The following is a 15,750-nucleotide window of genomic DNA, read 5'->3' as shown; positions in this document are numbered from 1 at the left end:
TAGGTACAATACTTTTAAAGTTAAAATAATTATGAGTGACCTTTAGAAATTAAAATATCGATTTGAAGTTTACAGAATCGAGATTTTTTTCAACCTAGAAAATGGTAAAATAACGAAAAAAAAATTAAAAAAAAATTCAATTTTGGAAATTTTTAAAAATCTTGAGCGACCTCTAAAAATTTTTTTTTGAGCTGATTTTTTAAGGGGGCTCTTAAAACATGATAAACTAACATATTTTCACAAGACACGAAAAAAAAATATTCGTTTTTTTGGGCCACTCTAATACACATACATATTTGGAAACTATAAATTCCTGGAAGTCCTAACCTCAACATAATATTACCTTTATAACACCCTTGATAACTTAAGTACTATTTTATACATACACTTTACAAGTAGCTCGATATCCTTACCTTACAATCCACACTTTTAATATATGTATTCGTCGATTTTCAGTTACTGTTGCAATCTAGTCCACTGGTTTACATGTATTACTGGCCATTACAGTAAATAAAAAACAAATAAATTTCAAATACTTTTTATTAAATAGGGACACTNTCTAAATTGGGTTAGATTTACATTAAACAGAGAGCAAGCAGTTTGTTAATATAACCCATTATGAAGATGAAATTACAAATAGAATAAATTTTCTTAATTTGGGGATTCCACAAGGTTCGATTTTGGGCCCCATATTGTTTTTGCTTTGTGTTCACTATTTCTCCAAAACAGTTGATCATGCTTTTTATCAATGTATGGTGATGATACATCTCTATTAATTCCTCATGTAATAGTTGAGTCGTTACACAAGTCAAGTGTAATAAATATACTTATTGACGTCTCAAATTGGAACGCAGCAAATTCTCTTTATTTTAACGTCAATAAAACTCATTATATAAGATTTCATAACTGGCAGAAGCAGTGTGTAGCATTAGATCTAGTTATCAATGATATCTCCATTTCTAAATATAAGAGTGCTACGTTTTTGGCTTTGCAACTGGACGATTTTCTAAATTGGAAGAAATGATGCAATAATTTAATATTCTATGTTTATTAACACATAAATGCCTTTTTTTGACTCCAAAACTCAGGAACACCCTCATATACATAGACAAGTATTACCCTATCTCCTTTTTTTAAGACACTTTATGGTTAATCTCCTATTAATCTAAAACTATAATCAATTGGTACAAAAACTATTTTTTGCAGCTAAGGAAACTCGGCAATGTTCAGTTCAATAACAAAAATAAAAATGTCTTTTTTACTCCAAAATTAAAGAACACAGAAAAGTATTAGGTACCTTATCATTACTGTACTTACTAAATAGACCATAGAAATGTTTAAGGGTGGTCCAAAAAAAATGAATAATATTTTTTTCATGTCTTGTGATGTGATATGTTAGTTTATCATGTTATAAGAGCTCCCTCAAAAAATCAACTCAAAAAATTTTTTTTTAGAGGTAGCTCAAGATTTTTAAAAATTTCCAAAATCGTCGAAAATTGAATGGTTTTTTAATTTATTTTCGTTATTTCATCATTTTCTAGGTTGAAAAAAATCTCGATTCTGAAAATTTCAAATCGATATTTTAATTTCTCATCACTCATAATTATTTTAACTTTCAAAGTAGTGTACCTATGTTTTCGAGCGACCTCTAAAAATAAATATAAACGAACAAATAATTTTTTTTTATTGAATTTGATGAACAAAATAGAAATAAGCCACGAGACACTTAAATAAACACTACTTTGAAAGTTAAAATAATTATGAGTGACCTTTACAAATTAAATTATCGATTTGAAATTTTCAAAATCGAGATTTTTTTCATCCTAGAAAATGATAAAATAACGAGAAAAAAAAATTTAAAAAAAATTCAATTTTTGACGATTTTGGAAATTTTTAAAAATCTTGAGCGACCTCTAAAAAAATATTTTTTGAGCTGATTTTTTGAGGGAGCTCTAAAAACATGATAAACAACATATTTTCACAAGACACGAAAAAAAATATTCGTTTTTTTGGGCCACCCTAATATACATACATATTTGGAAACTATAAATTCCTGGAAGTCCTAACCTCACCACAATATTACCTTTATAACACCCTTGATAACTTAAGTACTATTTTATACATACACTTTACAAGTAGCTCGATATCCTTACCTTACAATCCACATCTTTAATATATGTATTCTTTGATTTTCAGTTACTGTTACAATCTAGTCCACTGATTTATATGTATTACTGGCCATTACAGTAAATAAAAAACAAATAAAATTCAAATACTTTTTATTAAATAGGGACACTTGGAAACTATAACTTCCAGGAAGTGTGTAGCTGATCTCGGCACATTATTATCTTTATAACACCCTTGATACCTCAATTACTATTTTATACTTTCACTTTTCCAAGTACCTGAATATCTTGCTTTACAATCCATGTACATAATGTGTTCTTTGTTTTTGTTGATGATCTTCAGTTATTACTGTTGGCATTATCATCATTATAGTAAAAACGTACAGTTAAATTTTTTTTATTAAATAGACCATAGAAATGAGCATATTTGGAAATTATAACCTCGTTGGAAGTACATAGCTGATCTTGGCACATTATTATCTTTATAACACCCTTGATGTCTTATTTACTATTTTATACTTACACTTTTTCAAGTATCTGGATACCTTATACCACAATCCATATCTTTATTACAGGTATTCTTTGTTGAGGATTTTCGGTTATTGCTGTTGCAATTATAGTGTCTCGATTAGTAGGTATGTTGAGAAAAAGTGGTTTATTTTTAATGTAATATTTATTGCAATAAAACCTACATAGTAATCATTAAAAGTAACAGTGAAAACAAAGTTTACATATATAACAATAAGAAAACACTGTAAAAAATAAAAAATTCCCTTTAAAAAGAAAACGTAAAATTGCATTTACTACAAAACAGCAAATTTTTTAGATCTATTTTAATTGTATCAATTGTCCAATACTCGTTTGAACATTTTCAAATGTGACCGTACCGTTTCGAATGTAATTGGAATCCTTGAAAAAAATATAAGGATAATATGTACTCGATTTATTCGTTAAGTACAAAAACTAATATTCATAGAATAAAATGAAAACTCCAAATTAAAAACTTTAAAGATACAAAAATAAATTACGCCTATAACCAAATAGCTACTGAAACCGTTTAACGTCTGCAAACATAAATTCGGAAAAAATTAAAGCCTTACGTTGGAGAACAATTCGACATAGTTCCTGCCGCAGTTTTTGTAACGACTGCAACGAACTTCAGTGGGATGAAACGATGTGACCTTACACTAGTGTCCCGCTGGTAATATCTCCGGCAAAATTAATAATTCTTCTTATATAAATAAAGATATAACAACTAAATAGGACACGGCCTGCTAATATGTGTGGGTATCTATTTTAACGATATGCTACAATCTTTATTGAAGATAGAAAGTTCTGTACTGATTGTGATCGAATGCTAAGTTTACACGAGTTTGCGTTGGGTTAAAAAAATTGCGAAAACAGTAAACTGGTAACTGAAAAAGAAAAAAAATGGACAACGTGGAAGGGCACATTAAGACTTCTTTTACAATTCTATATTTCTATATTCAATAAAATCGGTAATGTGTTGTGTTAAAGAGTTCTTGAAGATGGTCGTAGGAACAGAAATAGTGACTCCTCTTCGTATACAAAATATTAAATGTTGTTTTCATTTTTTTAAATTATCTTCTAACGAACTGAAACTAGGAAAATGGGCAATAAATTTCCTATCACGAAACAATAATGATTCATAATAAAATATAAAACGTTACAACATGAAGATATAATACTTACGTATACGCTTATAAAATATAACAAACAACAAATAAAATACTTTTTTTTTGTGCTTAATATTGCATCTAATCTATAGTTTCATTTTTATGGCAAGAAATCTAAAATTCTAATTTTGATCCCCTATATACATTTCAATAAAAGACTTTTTCACTTCTAAATATATATATCCGCAACTCTTTTAAAATACTGACCAACACTGTACAATGTCCTCAGCCGCCTAGCTACCCCGCGAACTCATATTTAAAATAAATATTCCTCTCATCACATAAATTCACGATTATTGCACTAGAATTCGTTCACTGCTAATTACGTCCAAACGTACATTTTTTTTATTTGAATGACAAATAATTTAAAAACTACGAAATACGTTCCAAAAAAGGCACCTCAGTTGCGTAATTTAGATCAATTTAAAAGGAAATTTACGTTAGTCAGTACTTTAACACACCAAATTTTAACAAAAAAAAAAAAAATAGGAGTATTTTTATACTTAAGTGAGATTGTCTATAGTGATCTGTTCCTAGTCTGGAGGTAGGTAGCTGAACAGCTTGAACTTATTCCGGATATGAGGCCTGACGTCTTCTCTCTGAAAGAAATTGATTCCACCCATAATTTCATATACAGGGTGATTTAAATTAATATACATTGTGGCCGCAAATTTTACTGACGTCTGACTGCATATTCACGACGTTAAATAAATACAATCTACAAAAAAAAAAAGTTTTGATTTTTGAGTTTAGTTTTTCCGATATCAACTGAAGAACCAACAGATTGATAGTATGTACCAGGTTCGGTCACTGAAATTGAAATATTTGAAAAACTTGTTCCCATATTTATTTAGCCATACCCATATACAGGTCTGGTCGAACTAAACGTGGAGGCGATAGAAATGTATACGCTCAGTTGAAGAATGCGAGCGCGAGCAAAGGAAAACGATTACAGTTGCATTGGGCTACTGGGCAATAAATCACAGCAGACCACAAGTGGTTGATAAATTGCCCAGCAGTGAAGTGCAGCAATGCGGAATTTGGTGTGATTCAGGTAATTTTAATTTATTATAGGCACCTTCTATCAATCATTCATACTACAATTGCGAAATAATTGTGGAGAAATAAGAGGGATATTTTGTTTACTAATATTACCACAACAAGGCATTTTGGAGACCATTTGAAACGGAACAAAATGAAATTTACCACCAATATAATAAAATTGTTTGAGGACATAAATAATTAAAATATGTTGTTGGCCAAATGAACATATAATAAAAATTTTCTACGCATTATATACAAATTATTATAATTTTTTACCTTTAGCAGAAAATTTTTTTAGGGACGCCTATAAAACTCATTAAATTTTATTACCAGACGGTTTTTTGCATGTTCAACTGACTTCGGAAAGACTATACAGGCCTTCAAAGTTGTCAAAAATAAAACTAATTCAATTAATAACCTCATAACCCTTTCACCGATCGCATTAAAATTTGGCACATTTATTTGAACTATTACGGCTTATTATTTCTTAAAACTTTAGTCAAATCGATATACAGGGTGGTAGTTTTCTCTGGTTACCTCCTCATTTTAGCGGTCAAAATTTTAACAGTGGTCGTATTTCTTTTAAACGGGCAACGACATTGAAAATATAGTTTTATTTAAAAAAAAATTGTCCCATAATAAAATCGCATACAAGAAACCATTCTTGAGAAAAATGGCATTATTTGAGCTCAGTAGGCCATTAAAACATAATGTTCTTTGCTGTGACTATCAGGTAATGTCATTATTGTCATTTGCTCTAAGTGACGGTATTGTTATTCTTTTATTTTAATGTTAATTGATTTTGCTAGTTTCTTAAATTCGTTACATTAGTTTATTTAGGAGGAAGTTTGTTATTAATAACGTTTTATTAAACATGGAATATTCATTCAATGAGCTTGCCAACATGTGTTAATATTAGCAGGGTGTAGGATCAACTATCGAGCTGCTGCACTATTGTACAGTGAAAAATTCCCGAATAGTCGAACATCTTACAATACTACGTTCGCTTCGATTAACAGAAGATTACGAGACTATGAGTCTTTTAAAAAACATACTGTAAAGGCCAGTTGTCCTCGTCAGTTACCACCTAAAGTGGAAGAAATTTTTAATGTTATCGAAAATGAGCCAAGATGTGTCCCCAGTGTATCAAGATCAAGACAATTAAATATATGTAAAACTAATATTGACAGAACTTTAAAACAGCAACGTCTTCGACCATTTCATTTAACTCCTGCTGAAGAACTTGAAAATTTAGATTCCAACATACATTTTTTTTTTAAATAAAACTTCCTTTTCAATGTTGCTGCCCGTTTAAAAAAAACACGAGCACTGTAAAAGTTTTGACCGCAAAAAGGGGGAGGTAACCGGTAATTACCACCCAGTATATCGTTTTGACTAAAGTTTTAAGAAATAATAACGTCGTAATAGTCCAATTAAATATGTCCCATTTTAAAGCGATCGATAAAAGGGTTATGAAGTTATTAATTAAATTAGTTTTATTTTTGACAACTTTGAAGGCTTGTAACTCAAAAACCTAGTTTTTATTTAACTTTTTTCGTTGATCGTATTTATTTATCGTCGTGAATATGCAGTCAAACGTTGTCGGTGAAATTTGCGGCACCCTGTATAATAAATCTAATAAAATATGGGAAAAAAATGTTTGGGATTGTTATATTTACGAATACTACGCAGCTGAACAATTGCAGTGTGTTTGCCAAAAAGTACCTTAAGTTTTTTCCCTTCAAGTAGTTACAGCCGATTTAATTTGACAAACTCCTATTTATTGAGTATTATTGTGGCTTTTACAGTGTTCTTATTACTGTGGTTTATTGTTTACATCACGCTTATAAATGTTCAGAATGGCCTACATGTAGAATTAATGAATATTGTTTTAATTTATGGTGTAACGAGACAAAATGCATTAGTAGCATCTCGCTGTAAGCAGAACGGTTTCCGTATGTAGATTTGTGCCAAATGCTACTACCTTTACCGCGGTGATACAACAAAAATGTGAAAAGAGAAATTATTGTATCAAATTCCAGTAGTGTGATATTTTTTTTCATAATGTGATATTTGTATGTTTTTTTTTTATTTTATATTTTGTTTGGATAAGTTGTAAGCACCCTTTATAGGATCCAGAATCAAATGGGTAGTACTTCAAACATAGTTTACTTGGATGAAAATAAATCAATTTAGATCAAGTTAAACTAAAATAAACTGTTTTTTAATAAATTTTTATTAAGGAGGGTATTTTTATGTGCAATTTTCAGTGGATTTATAACAATCTTTCGACGAGGGTTTTAGAAAATCTAAGCAAGTTGTGGACAATATCTCTTCACTGTACCAGTTATACAAATTTTCTTCAGGGTGTAAAATAGTTTACAAGCTGCCAATACATTCAGAATCAGGACAAAAACTTTACTTAATTTTTTACTTTTTATATTATTTCCTGAAATTTATATGCCTGTTAAATGTGCAGAAAATCGCGTACCGTACTATAAACATAATCACACCCCGCAGAATGCTTTTGTGAAACTATTAACACTTGAATTAATCATAATTGTCGAGAATTTTTTACAAAATTCTCGACAAAACAGGAAAGGTACATTCCGATGTTCACATGAGTGTCCATGTTTTCCACGATCTTTTACTGCAAAGGAATCTTTGTATTTCATCATTTCTATAGTTTAAATGGATTTTCTTGTTCTATCATTCATTATCTTACTAAAAGTGAGATTTCTTGTCCATAAAACGCCAGCGTTAACTTATTTTATCTTTAAAAGAACGTACCTAAGTTAATATTTAATATTTAGCTACAAAGACTGTAATTTTGTGAATAGTAAAATTAAATAATTTTGTAGAAGCGAGCTTTTATTGAATTAAAAATGCATGTTTTTAAATGTAAAATATTGAGATATAAATATAAAAGCCATCAACAACTTTTCATTTCAATTTTTGAAAATTTCGAGTAGTAATGCCATTCTCGGCAATCCCTTGAAAATAGTGTCAAATTTGACAGACATAAACTTCCCTCTAAAAGCTGTTTTGCAAAACTTTGATTATTCGAAGATCTAAATTGAAAAAATATGCAATATTTACAGTTTGTCACTTTGGTGCATAAACAAGGCAGCACAGTAAAGAGGTCTGTATTGTGGATCGAAACTGGCATTTTGTTTAGTGCATATTTAGGATCTTCTAAGCACTCACACGGAACGCTACATCTAAAGAAATCTAAAAATGTCTTGTTCGAGTTACGTCTATGAAATTAATAAATGTTTTAAATGTTTTTCTGATTTACGCTGAGATGGGACAGTAACACATTTCGAAGGTCAAATGTATAATAGAGATCAAATCTTACAGCTGCCGGACTGGGTATTTTTAATGCACAATTTTGATTATTTTGGGAAAAATATGTACGTACGTGGCCATCACTTCAAAACTGTCAATTATATCGTTACATGTACCGCATAAAGGACAAAACTGAGAGTAATATATGGTAGGACTTAACGAGGACATAAGTGAGATCGGAAAAATAATTATAATAAAACATGTTGCACTTTTCAATGACTAGTGTATATTTAAGATCTTTTAGGCATTCATATGAGCCCCTACATCTAAAGAAAGAGTGACCGCAAAAAACCTGTGAATTTCGCCCGTATTTTCACAATTCGCATAGAATTTTAAAAAATAGATAAAAATATGTTTTTGGTCACAAATTACTTGTCGTAAAAAACTGAAATATGCATAGCTTTTAGTATTTTGAAAATTTTAAAAATCACCCCAACTTAGGGGTTGAAAAAATGCCAAAAATTAAGAATTTGAATATTACCAATTGATATAAAAACTATTAGCATGTGAATTATCTTGCGTGAAAAATAATTTAATTATAATGAAACATGTTGCACTTTTCAATGAATAGTGCATATTTAAGATCCCTTAGGCACTCATACGAGCCCCTACATCTAAAGAAATTTTAAAAATGTCTAGTTCAAATTAATAATATATTAAACGTTTTCCTGATTTATTCCGAGATTACACAGTAATAAAATGTATTTTTTGTCACATTTCGAATGTCAAATGCACAAAAAATCTACTCTTACAGCTGCCAGACTGGGTATTTTTAGTACAATACCTGACTTGTAGGTTTAAGGCGTGGCCGATAATGAACAAAGGAAGAAACTGAGACGACGTAAGAGAGACAGGAAAAATAATTATAATAAAACTATTGCACTTTTCGCCGATAAACTTACGAGTATCATTTACCGCTGCACGTTTTACTTGTAATGAAATTAGATGCTGGTAAGTTTATTTTAAATATTTAATACAGTGAAATTATGTTTAAATTTCTTAGTAACGCCACTGGCCTGGCATCACAGACAATACAAAAACTTAGCAAGAATTAGATGCTTAATTAGATTAGGATGCTCCGAAAAGCTCAAATGTGCATAATTGACAAATGCAATATTCAATTGAAATTTTTTCTTTTCCATAAACAAGCAAGGGGTATATTTTTTTATATGAAAAACAACTGCGTTTCCCTAAAATTTCTACCACCAAAAAAATTGAAAGGTTTTTTCAGCTTGAGCTACCATGGAAAACCCAATCAAATTACATTGAAATACTTCAAAAAGTAAAGGAGCTACCTTTAAACAAAATAATATTAATTTTTTTAAGGCCTGCAATTTTTTAACCCAAAAAAAACTTGAACTGAAATAGGTTTATTTTCATCTACCTTTGATGGAGGGCCCATTCGTTTCCGGACCACCAGTACAAAAAAATATTTGTCAGTTTCTTCACCGGACGACAGTTTAAGCTGCTAGATCAAAAAAAAAACAAAGCACAAAACACTACTTACCACTTGCACGAGGCTTTCGAGGAACGGTAACAACTTCAAAAGTTCAGAATCACTCCTGTCCTCAAACCAGCTCTCGATTGGAATACCATTGTTAAGCTGAAAAAAATTTCAGACTAATACGACGCGATTTTCAACTAAACGGCGACTTACATGGTAACCGAACGCCTGGGGCGAATTATCGATGATAATAGTTTTGGAAAGGTCCCTTCCCAGAATGGACAGATCCTTTATGTAGTTCCCATTAACGCAGACGCAGTGCTCGCGAAATAGCCTGTACTTAATCCATTTCCGATCGGGATCGAGTAGATTTAGGAGCTTATCGGCGTACACCCTCTTTGAAGCCGTGAATAAAATAACTTCGAATATCTGAGAGACCTTCTCCATGAATTCCCTGAAGAACGGTCTGGTTCTAACGTAAACCGTGTAGGAGCAGTCCTGAAAGAGAACGGGGAAATGGAAGCTGGCGTCAGTCAGCTCCTGAAGGCTACAGTGGACCAATGTCTCGTCCAAGTCGAGCACCTGCAAAAAAACGTTTATAAAGCATAACTAATTCATACGCGCTATACGGGGTCTTCTCGAAGTTGATGCAACAAAGTGTAAAACTTGTAAAAATAAATAACTACTAAAGATCGACAGAGTCGATAAGTTGAGTCATGTTTTTTTACAGCTATTCAAAACAAGATTTTTTTTTAATTTTATTTTTAAAATAATACTAAAATAACGTAGTTACAACCTTCCATAGTTGTTCATTAACTTTACAAATATTTTCTATTCATTGTCTAAGTTTTTCGACATTATTCAGGTTTTTCGCACAACAATCACCTATTGCTTATTGTTGCATTATTTTCAACCTTTTCGCATATAAACGAGATGCTACGGTTGCACTTTGTCAACAATTCCTGTAAATTAAAAGCATGTATGATTGTGTCATTGTTTAAAAAAAGACAGAACAGAAAACCACAACTAAGAAAAAAGACTCAGTGCTGACTGACTTTTCTCAGTAAATTTGCACTGTATGGCTAGGGCAGCGAATACACTCGTCAAAACAAGAGATAGCCAGAACCGTATCCTCACTATTTTGTATTAAATTTGTCTAAAGCCCCCAAATGGACTAAGTACCAGCAAATGATTGTTCCTATTTGGCCCAAAATGAGAGTCATATGTCAGTTAATGCTATTTATACAAAAAAAACCATTAAAATGTAATTGTAGTATTATACATAGAAATTTTGAGGTATCCCGTTATTAATTATTATTATGTGCAAATAATTTGTGTAAAAATGTTCTGAAAATCAAATTTACATTTCAAGGTTTGCAATAGGGATTTTGCGCCCAAATTGCAGTTGACAGTGGTACTTTATCAATATCTAGGGATTTTAGGTTTCCCTAGATGGACTAAGTACCCATTACTGATTGTTCTTGTTTGACCTAAAATAGTGGTTTTTGCTATTTATATAAAAAGAAACTATTAAAATTTAGTCTACAACAATTGTTTATAGATTAAAAATACTGACATATGTAATTTATTGTCCAAAATATGTGAAAATTAATTAATTGCATAAAAACATACTGAAAGTCCAAACTTATATTTCAAGATTGGCAACAAGTATTTTGTCCCAACGTTGGTAGTGGTACTTTGTCAATATCTAGGGACTTAACATCAGCTTAAAGTCCCTAAATTAACTAAATACCGCAATAAATGTTTTAGTGTGCCTCAAAATAGCCATTTGACATTATGCTAATTTGTGATATTTATAAAAAAAAACAACTATTAAAATTAAATTGTATAATAGAAGTATTGAAGTATTGCGTAAAAATGTATTAAAATTTTAAACTTATATTTTGAGGTTGGCAATAAGGATTTTATCCCAAAACGGCAGTAGATTGTGGTACTTTATCAATATTTACGGACTTTAGGTTGGCCTAAATGATGTTTCCATTTGTTTCGCACATTTTAGGTTGGCCGTGACAGGTAAGTAACAATCAACATGACAACTGTCACAGGTTTTTAATTGTCAAATTTATTTAGTTCCTTGTGGGTCGCTGCTCTAATAGAATCCGGTGATTGATGCTATTTTATTTGGGACACTAAAAAATAGTGTGTGTAGTACTTCAGTAACAACAAAGGAAAATTGTATGCATAGAGTAAGGCAAGCTTTTGAGCATTTATCACCGGATTCTATTGAAAATGGAAATCATTTTAAGGGAAATGTTTATTCGTAAAGAAAATGAAAACCACTGGGTTTAGGTATACAGAAACTTTAACAAAGTTACACTTAATTTTAGAGCAGAATGCAAATACATTAAAAAAATTAGGGGTTTTCATTTAAAAATTTTCCACATTTTCTGAACTTCATGTTCGATCTTTTTTTTTGATCACCCTGTATAAAAACTGGAAAATTTTCATGTCAAATTCCATAAATTAGATTTTCCTCTACAAAATGTCTAATTTGCACAAAAAAATAAACCTGTTTCCCGGAAAACTAAATTTTGCTGACACTGCATTTGTCAATTTTTGCTTAAAAATCAAAATATCTCGGAAACGGTCAATACTAAATATGGAGTGTGTTATATGTTTTCAACTTAAAAATAGATGTTCTTTTCAAAATTGCAATAATATACAGAGGGTTCCATTTAAAATAAGAAAGTTAGTATCGACTTCAGGTATAACCGAAGTACGATGACCTTGAAAATATTTTAGCCTGGTAGACCCCACGGTCCGTATCACACCGTCACAATTTCAAAAAAATCCTTCGAGTGGTTTCCTAGATATCCATCGATGAAGTTCGTGGTGTTACACCCTGTATATTTCAACATTGGCAGTAGAGATTTTGCCCCAAAATACTTGTTGATTGTGGTATTTTATCAATATCAAGTTAATAAGTTAATAATTACAAAATCATTTATCGAAAAAAATTAAAATAAAAATTACGATATTAACACTACGACATTCTTCATACCAACTTTTCGATAAATACAGGGTGTTTGTAAATAAGTGCAAAATATTTTAGGCAGTGGTTGTTCAAATTATTTTGTAAAAAAAAATTCATATATATGAAGACCGAAATATGCTTCGTTTCCGAGATACAGAGAGTTTAAATTTTAATTTTTTATTTATTTTTATTATTTATTTTAAAGAATTTTAAAGATATTGACTCGCAGTTTGAAAAACGCTTTAGAGGGATAAAAGCGCATTTTTTTGGGGTGATCCGAATCCGAAAATTTAAAAATTTAACAAAACCAAATGTTTTATTTTTTTCCTCAAAAACGATGCATCCTATGAAATAAATGAAGAGACCAGTTTCATTCAGAATTGATGGCAGATTTCTAAAAAAACATCAAAAAGGGAAAAAGTCAGTGGCATACCATTTTTTTTTATTAAAAAAAAATTTGTGGCATTCTCGCATGAACACCACTGTATATGTAGGATATATATTGTGATATTTTTGGAGTTTTAAATTCATAAAGTGTGTTAATTCCATAACATCATATCCTATGTAATTTTTTGTGCATATTAGATGTTTTTACATGTAGAAAACAACTATTAACTGTTGCGTTGGAAAAATAATTAGTAACAGAACATCGTTTTCACTTAATATATGAAAAAATTCTCCCAAAACCGTAAAAAAATATAAAAGTGGAATAAACTGCTAAAAAAGACTTACCAAGCTGAACTCGGGACTCGACCTTGTCTTCAACGGCAGTGCGGGGCACTTTGATCTCATTTCGAAGGTGAGAGGCGGCAAATGTTTAATAAATAAATAAGGATCGAATGCTTCCCAGGTATCTTCCACTTCGACATGTTCCGGCTGTCTGTCCAACCGTTCGACCTCGGGCGACGGCAAGTTAGAGATCATGTGAGCGTCGGGGATGTTAGGCGGATATAAAGTGGTGTAATCGTAAACATTGGCCATGGTAATGTTCTTAGACATCTCCTCGTCCAGCATGTTAGTGAATTCCTGGGTGTTGACATTATTCAAGTCGTTTATGTCTATTTGCAGATCTTGATATTCATTTTTTAGGGGTGGATACTCGTAGTACATAGTCTCGCATATTTTTTCGGTGAAAACGGTGTAATTGTATTTGTCTTTTTGGTACTCACAAGACTTCTTCTCGGTCACGTGAAACTGCATTTTTTCGGTGTAATTCACATTATCCAAGGTATGCGAGCTACTCACCGATAAACTCGTGTTTAATTCAATGGTCGAATATTCTATCTCTTTAGGAAGATCGGAATTTAGCACTTCCGGCTTCTCATAGGAACTGCCGGACCCATTACTATTATAATATTCGTAACATTTATTTGGTGTTGACATATCAATAATAGAGACATTGTTCAATGTTTCGGCCAAGCTTTTATTGTCGCTTGCCTCTTCATAGATTTCAGGGACTACTTGGGCCTGATAGTTTTCTTTGCAGTCGTCAGCTAACTTTTCCGATTTTTCAGGTTTCTCTTTTCTGAACTTTCTCTTTGAATTTTTGATGCAGTTTTTATATAAAGAGACTGTTCTGGCCTTGGGGATCCATCCCGTTTTTCTCAATCCCTTCCTAACCTTTTTGTTTGTGCATAGTGAAAATTTGTATGTGCTTCTATTGCGCTTCTCACTGCGGAGCCACATTGTTCATATCCATTTAGGTCTGCAAAAAAATCCTTGTGAAATTTTACAGTCGTCCGTAACAACGGTATAGACTAAGTAAACAGTATGCAGTGTTAATATTTACCTACCCAGTTTTATTGTGATAAAAAAATTGCGAGACATTTTAACAAAACAATATCTCTACAATTTAGTAAGTGCAAATACTTAAACACAGGAGTGTATAAATACCTTCCAATAATTAAAGTTAATTCTTTTTTAATAATGTTGCAGTCATTTCATAAATTACATATATTCACTTTACTAAAGCCTAATATACCAAAGAAACTTCATTACTAGAATATAAACATTCAAATTGTGTCAATTTTTGAAGAGAAATTATCATTTCCAACCTCTAGAAATTGTTAAGTATGTGTTTAAATATGTATACTTTTAAATTAAGTAATATATATCTTTGTAAAGTCCACAAAAAGTTAAATATTTTTATGAAAAAACAAATGTTTTTATTCGAGAAAATACATTGGGTTTTTTTTTCGTGTAAAAGAAATAAAACCAAAGACGACCTCCACAATAAAACATGTAATTAAGAATTCAATAGTTTGGTCTGGTTAACACCTGTAAATCAAAATATCGATTTTATTTTAATGAGTAATGATGTAATTCAGGTAGTACAACTGAAACCCAATATTTTCATAATTCTAAGCGGATATTAGATGCCAAAAATAAAGAGTTGTATATTTCTGAAAAGTTTCAGTACGCCAATTTGGCCCTTATCGATTTTGTCAATGAGGTAAATAATTCTTTACGAAAAGTAGGCGTCTAAATTATTCCCGCCTTGTCAAAAATCCAAATAAACTAAATTTTCTCGGTATTACATCCAAACAATTAACGTGACAATACGGCTAAAGGCCTAAAGATCATAAATCAACATTTCGCATCATCAAAAACTGTTTACAAACACTGGCACAAAGCGGCTTAAAAAATTATACTTTTTGTATTTTACCTGTTTAATAAACTTCGTAGGCGCTAAGTATGCAAATAAATGGTATCTACTGACTTACCTTGAAAAGTCTTGAGATATTTGCTGATTAATTATGTTACCGCGGGTAAATTAACCATTGCAGTAATATTTTAACTTGCGATGCTATTGAACACAAAGCAGTTCATCAAAATGGCGGCCCACGCGTTCTGATTGATATTTTTTGATTTGCACATGCGCCCAGGAAACAGGTTTGCAGGTAAAATAAAAAAGGAGTGTAGGTAAATGTATGGGATAAGTACAATAATTTACGAAAAAGTGATAATCCAATAATTTTATTGTTAGAAAATAAAAAAAAATGTAAATTTTATTTTTTGTTTATTTAGTAGGTTATAATAATGTTTAATAATAAAAAGGGCTAAGTTTATAAAATAATACTCATGCTGCAATGTAGT

At 30.9% G+C, this 15,750-nt stretch overlaps 1 protein-coding gene across 1 annotated transcript; it reads right to left on the bottom strand.

Annotated features, from left to right (window-relative positions):
- Nucleotides 1-2,812: 2,812 nt before the first annotated feature.
- On the bottom strand, nt 2,813-15,487 carry LOC108914614 (CTD small phosphatase-like protein 2). The gene is made up of 5 exons (XM_018720461.2): nt 15,378-15,487; nt 13,387-14,359; nt 9,873-10,241; nt 9,723-9,818; nt 2,813-4,422 (listed from the first exon to the last, which is right to left on the bottom strand). The coding sequence occupies exons 2-5, from the start codon at nt 14,338-14,340 to the stop codon at nt 4,357-4,359; spliced, it is 1,485 nt and encodes a 494-aa protein (XP_018575977.1). The 5' UTR covers nt 14,341-14,359; nt 15,378-15,487; the 3' UTR covers nt 2,813-4,356.
- Between the last annotated feature and the right edge of the window lie 263 nt (nt 15,488-15,750).

This window comes from Anoplophora glabripennis, unplaced genomic scaffold (assembly GCF_000390285.2).
Source record: "Anoplophora glabripennis isolate ALB-LARVAE unplaced genomic scaffold, Agla_2.0 scaffold974, whole genome shotgun sequence".
Lineage (NCBI taxonomy): Eukaryota > Metazoa > Arthropoda > Insecta > Coleoptera > Cerambycidae > Anoplophora > Anoplophora glabripennis.
Note: the sequence above shows the minus strand (reverse complement) of the source record. Positions and strands in the feature narration are given on the sequence as shown.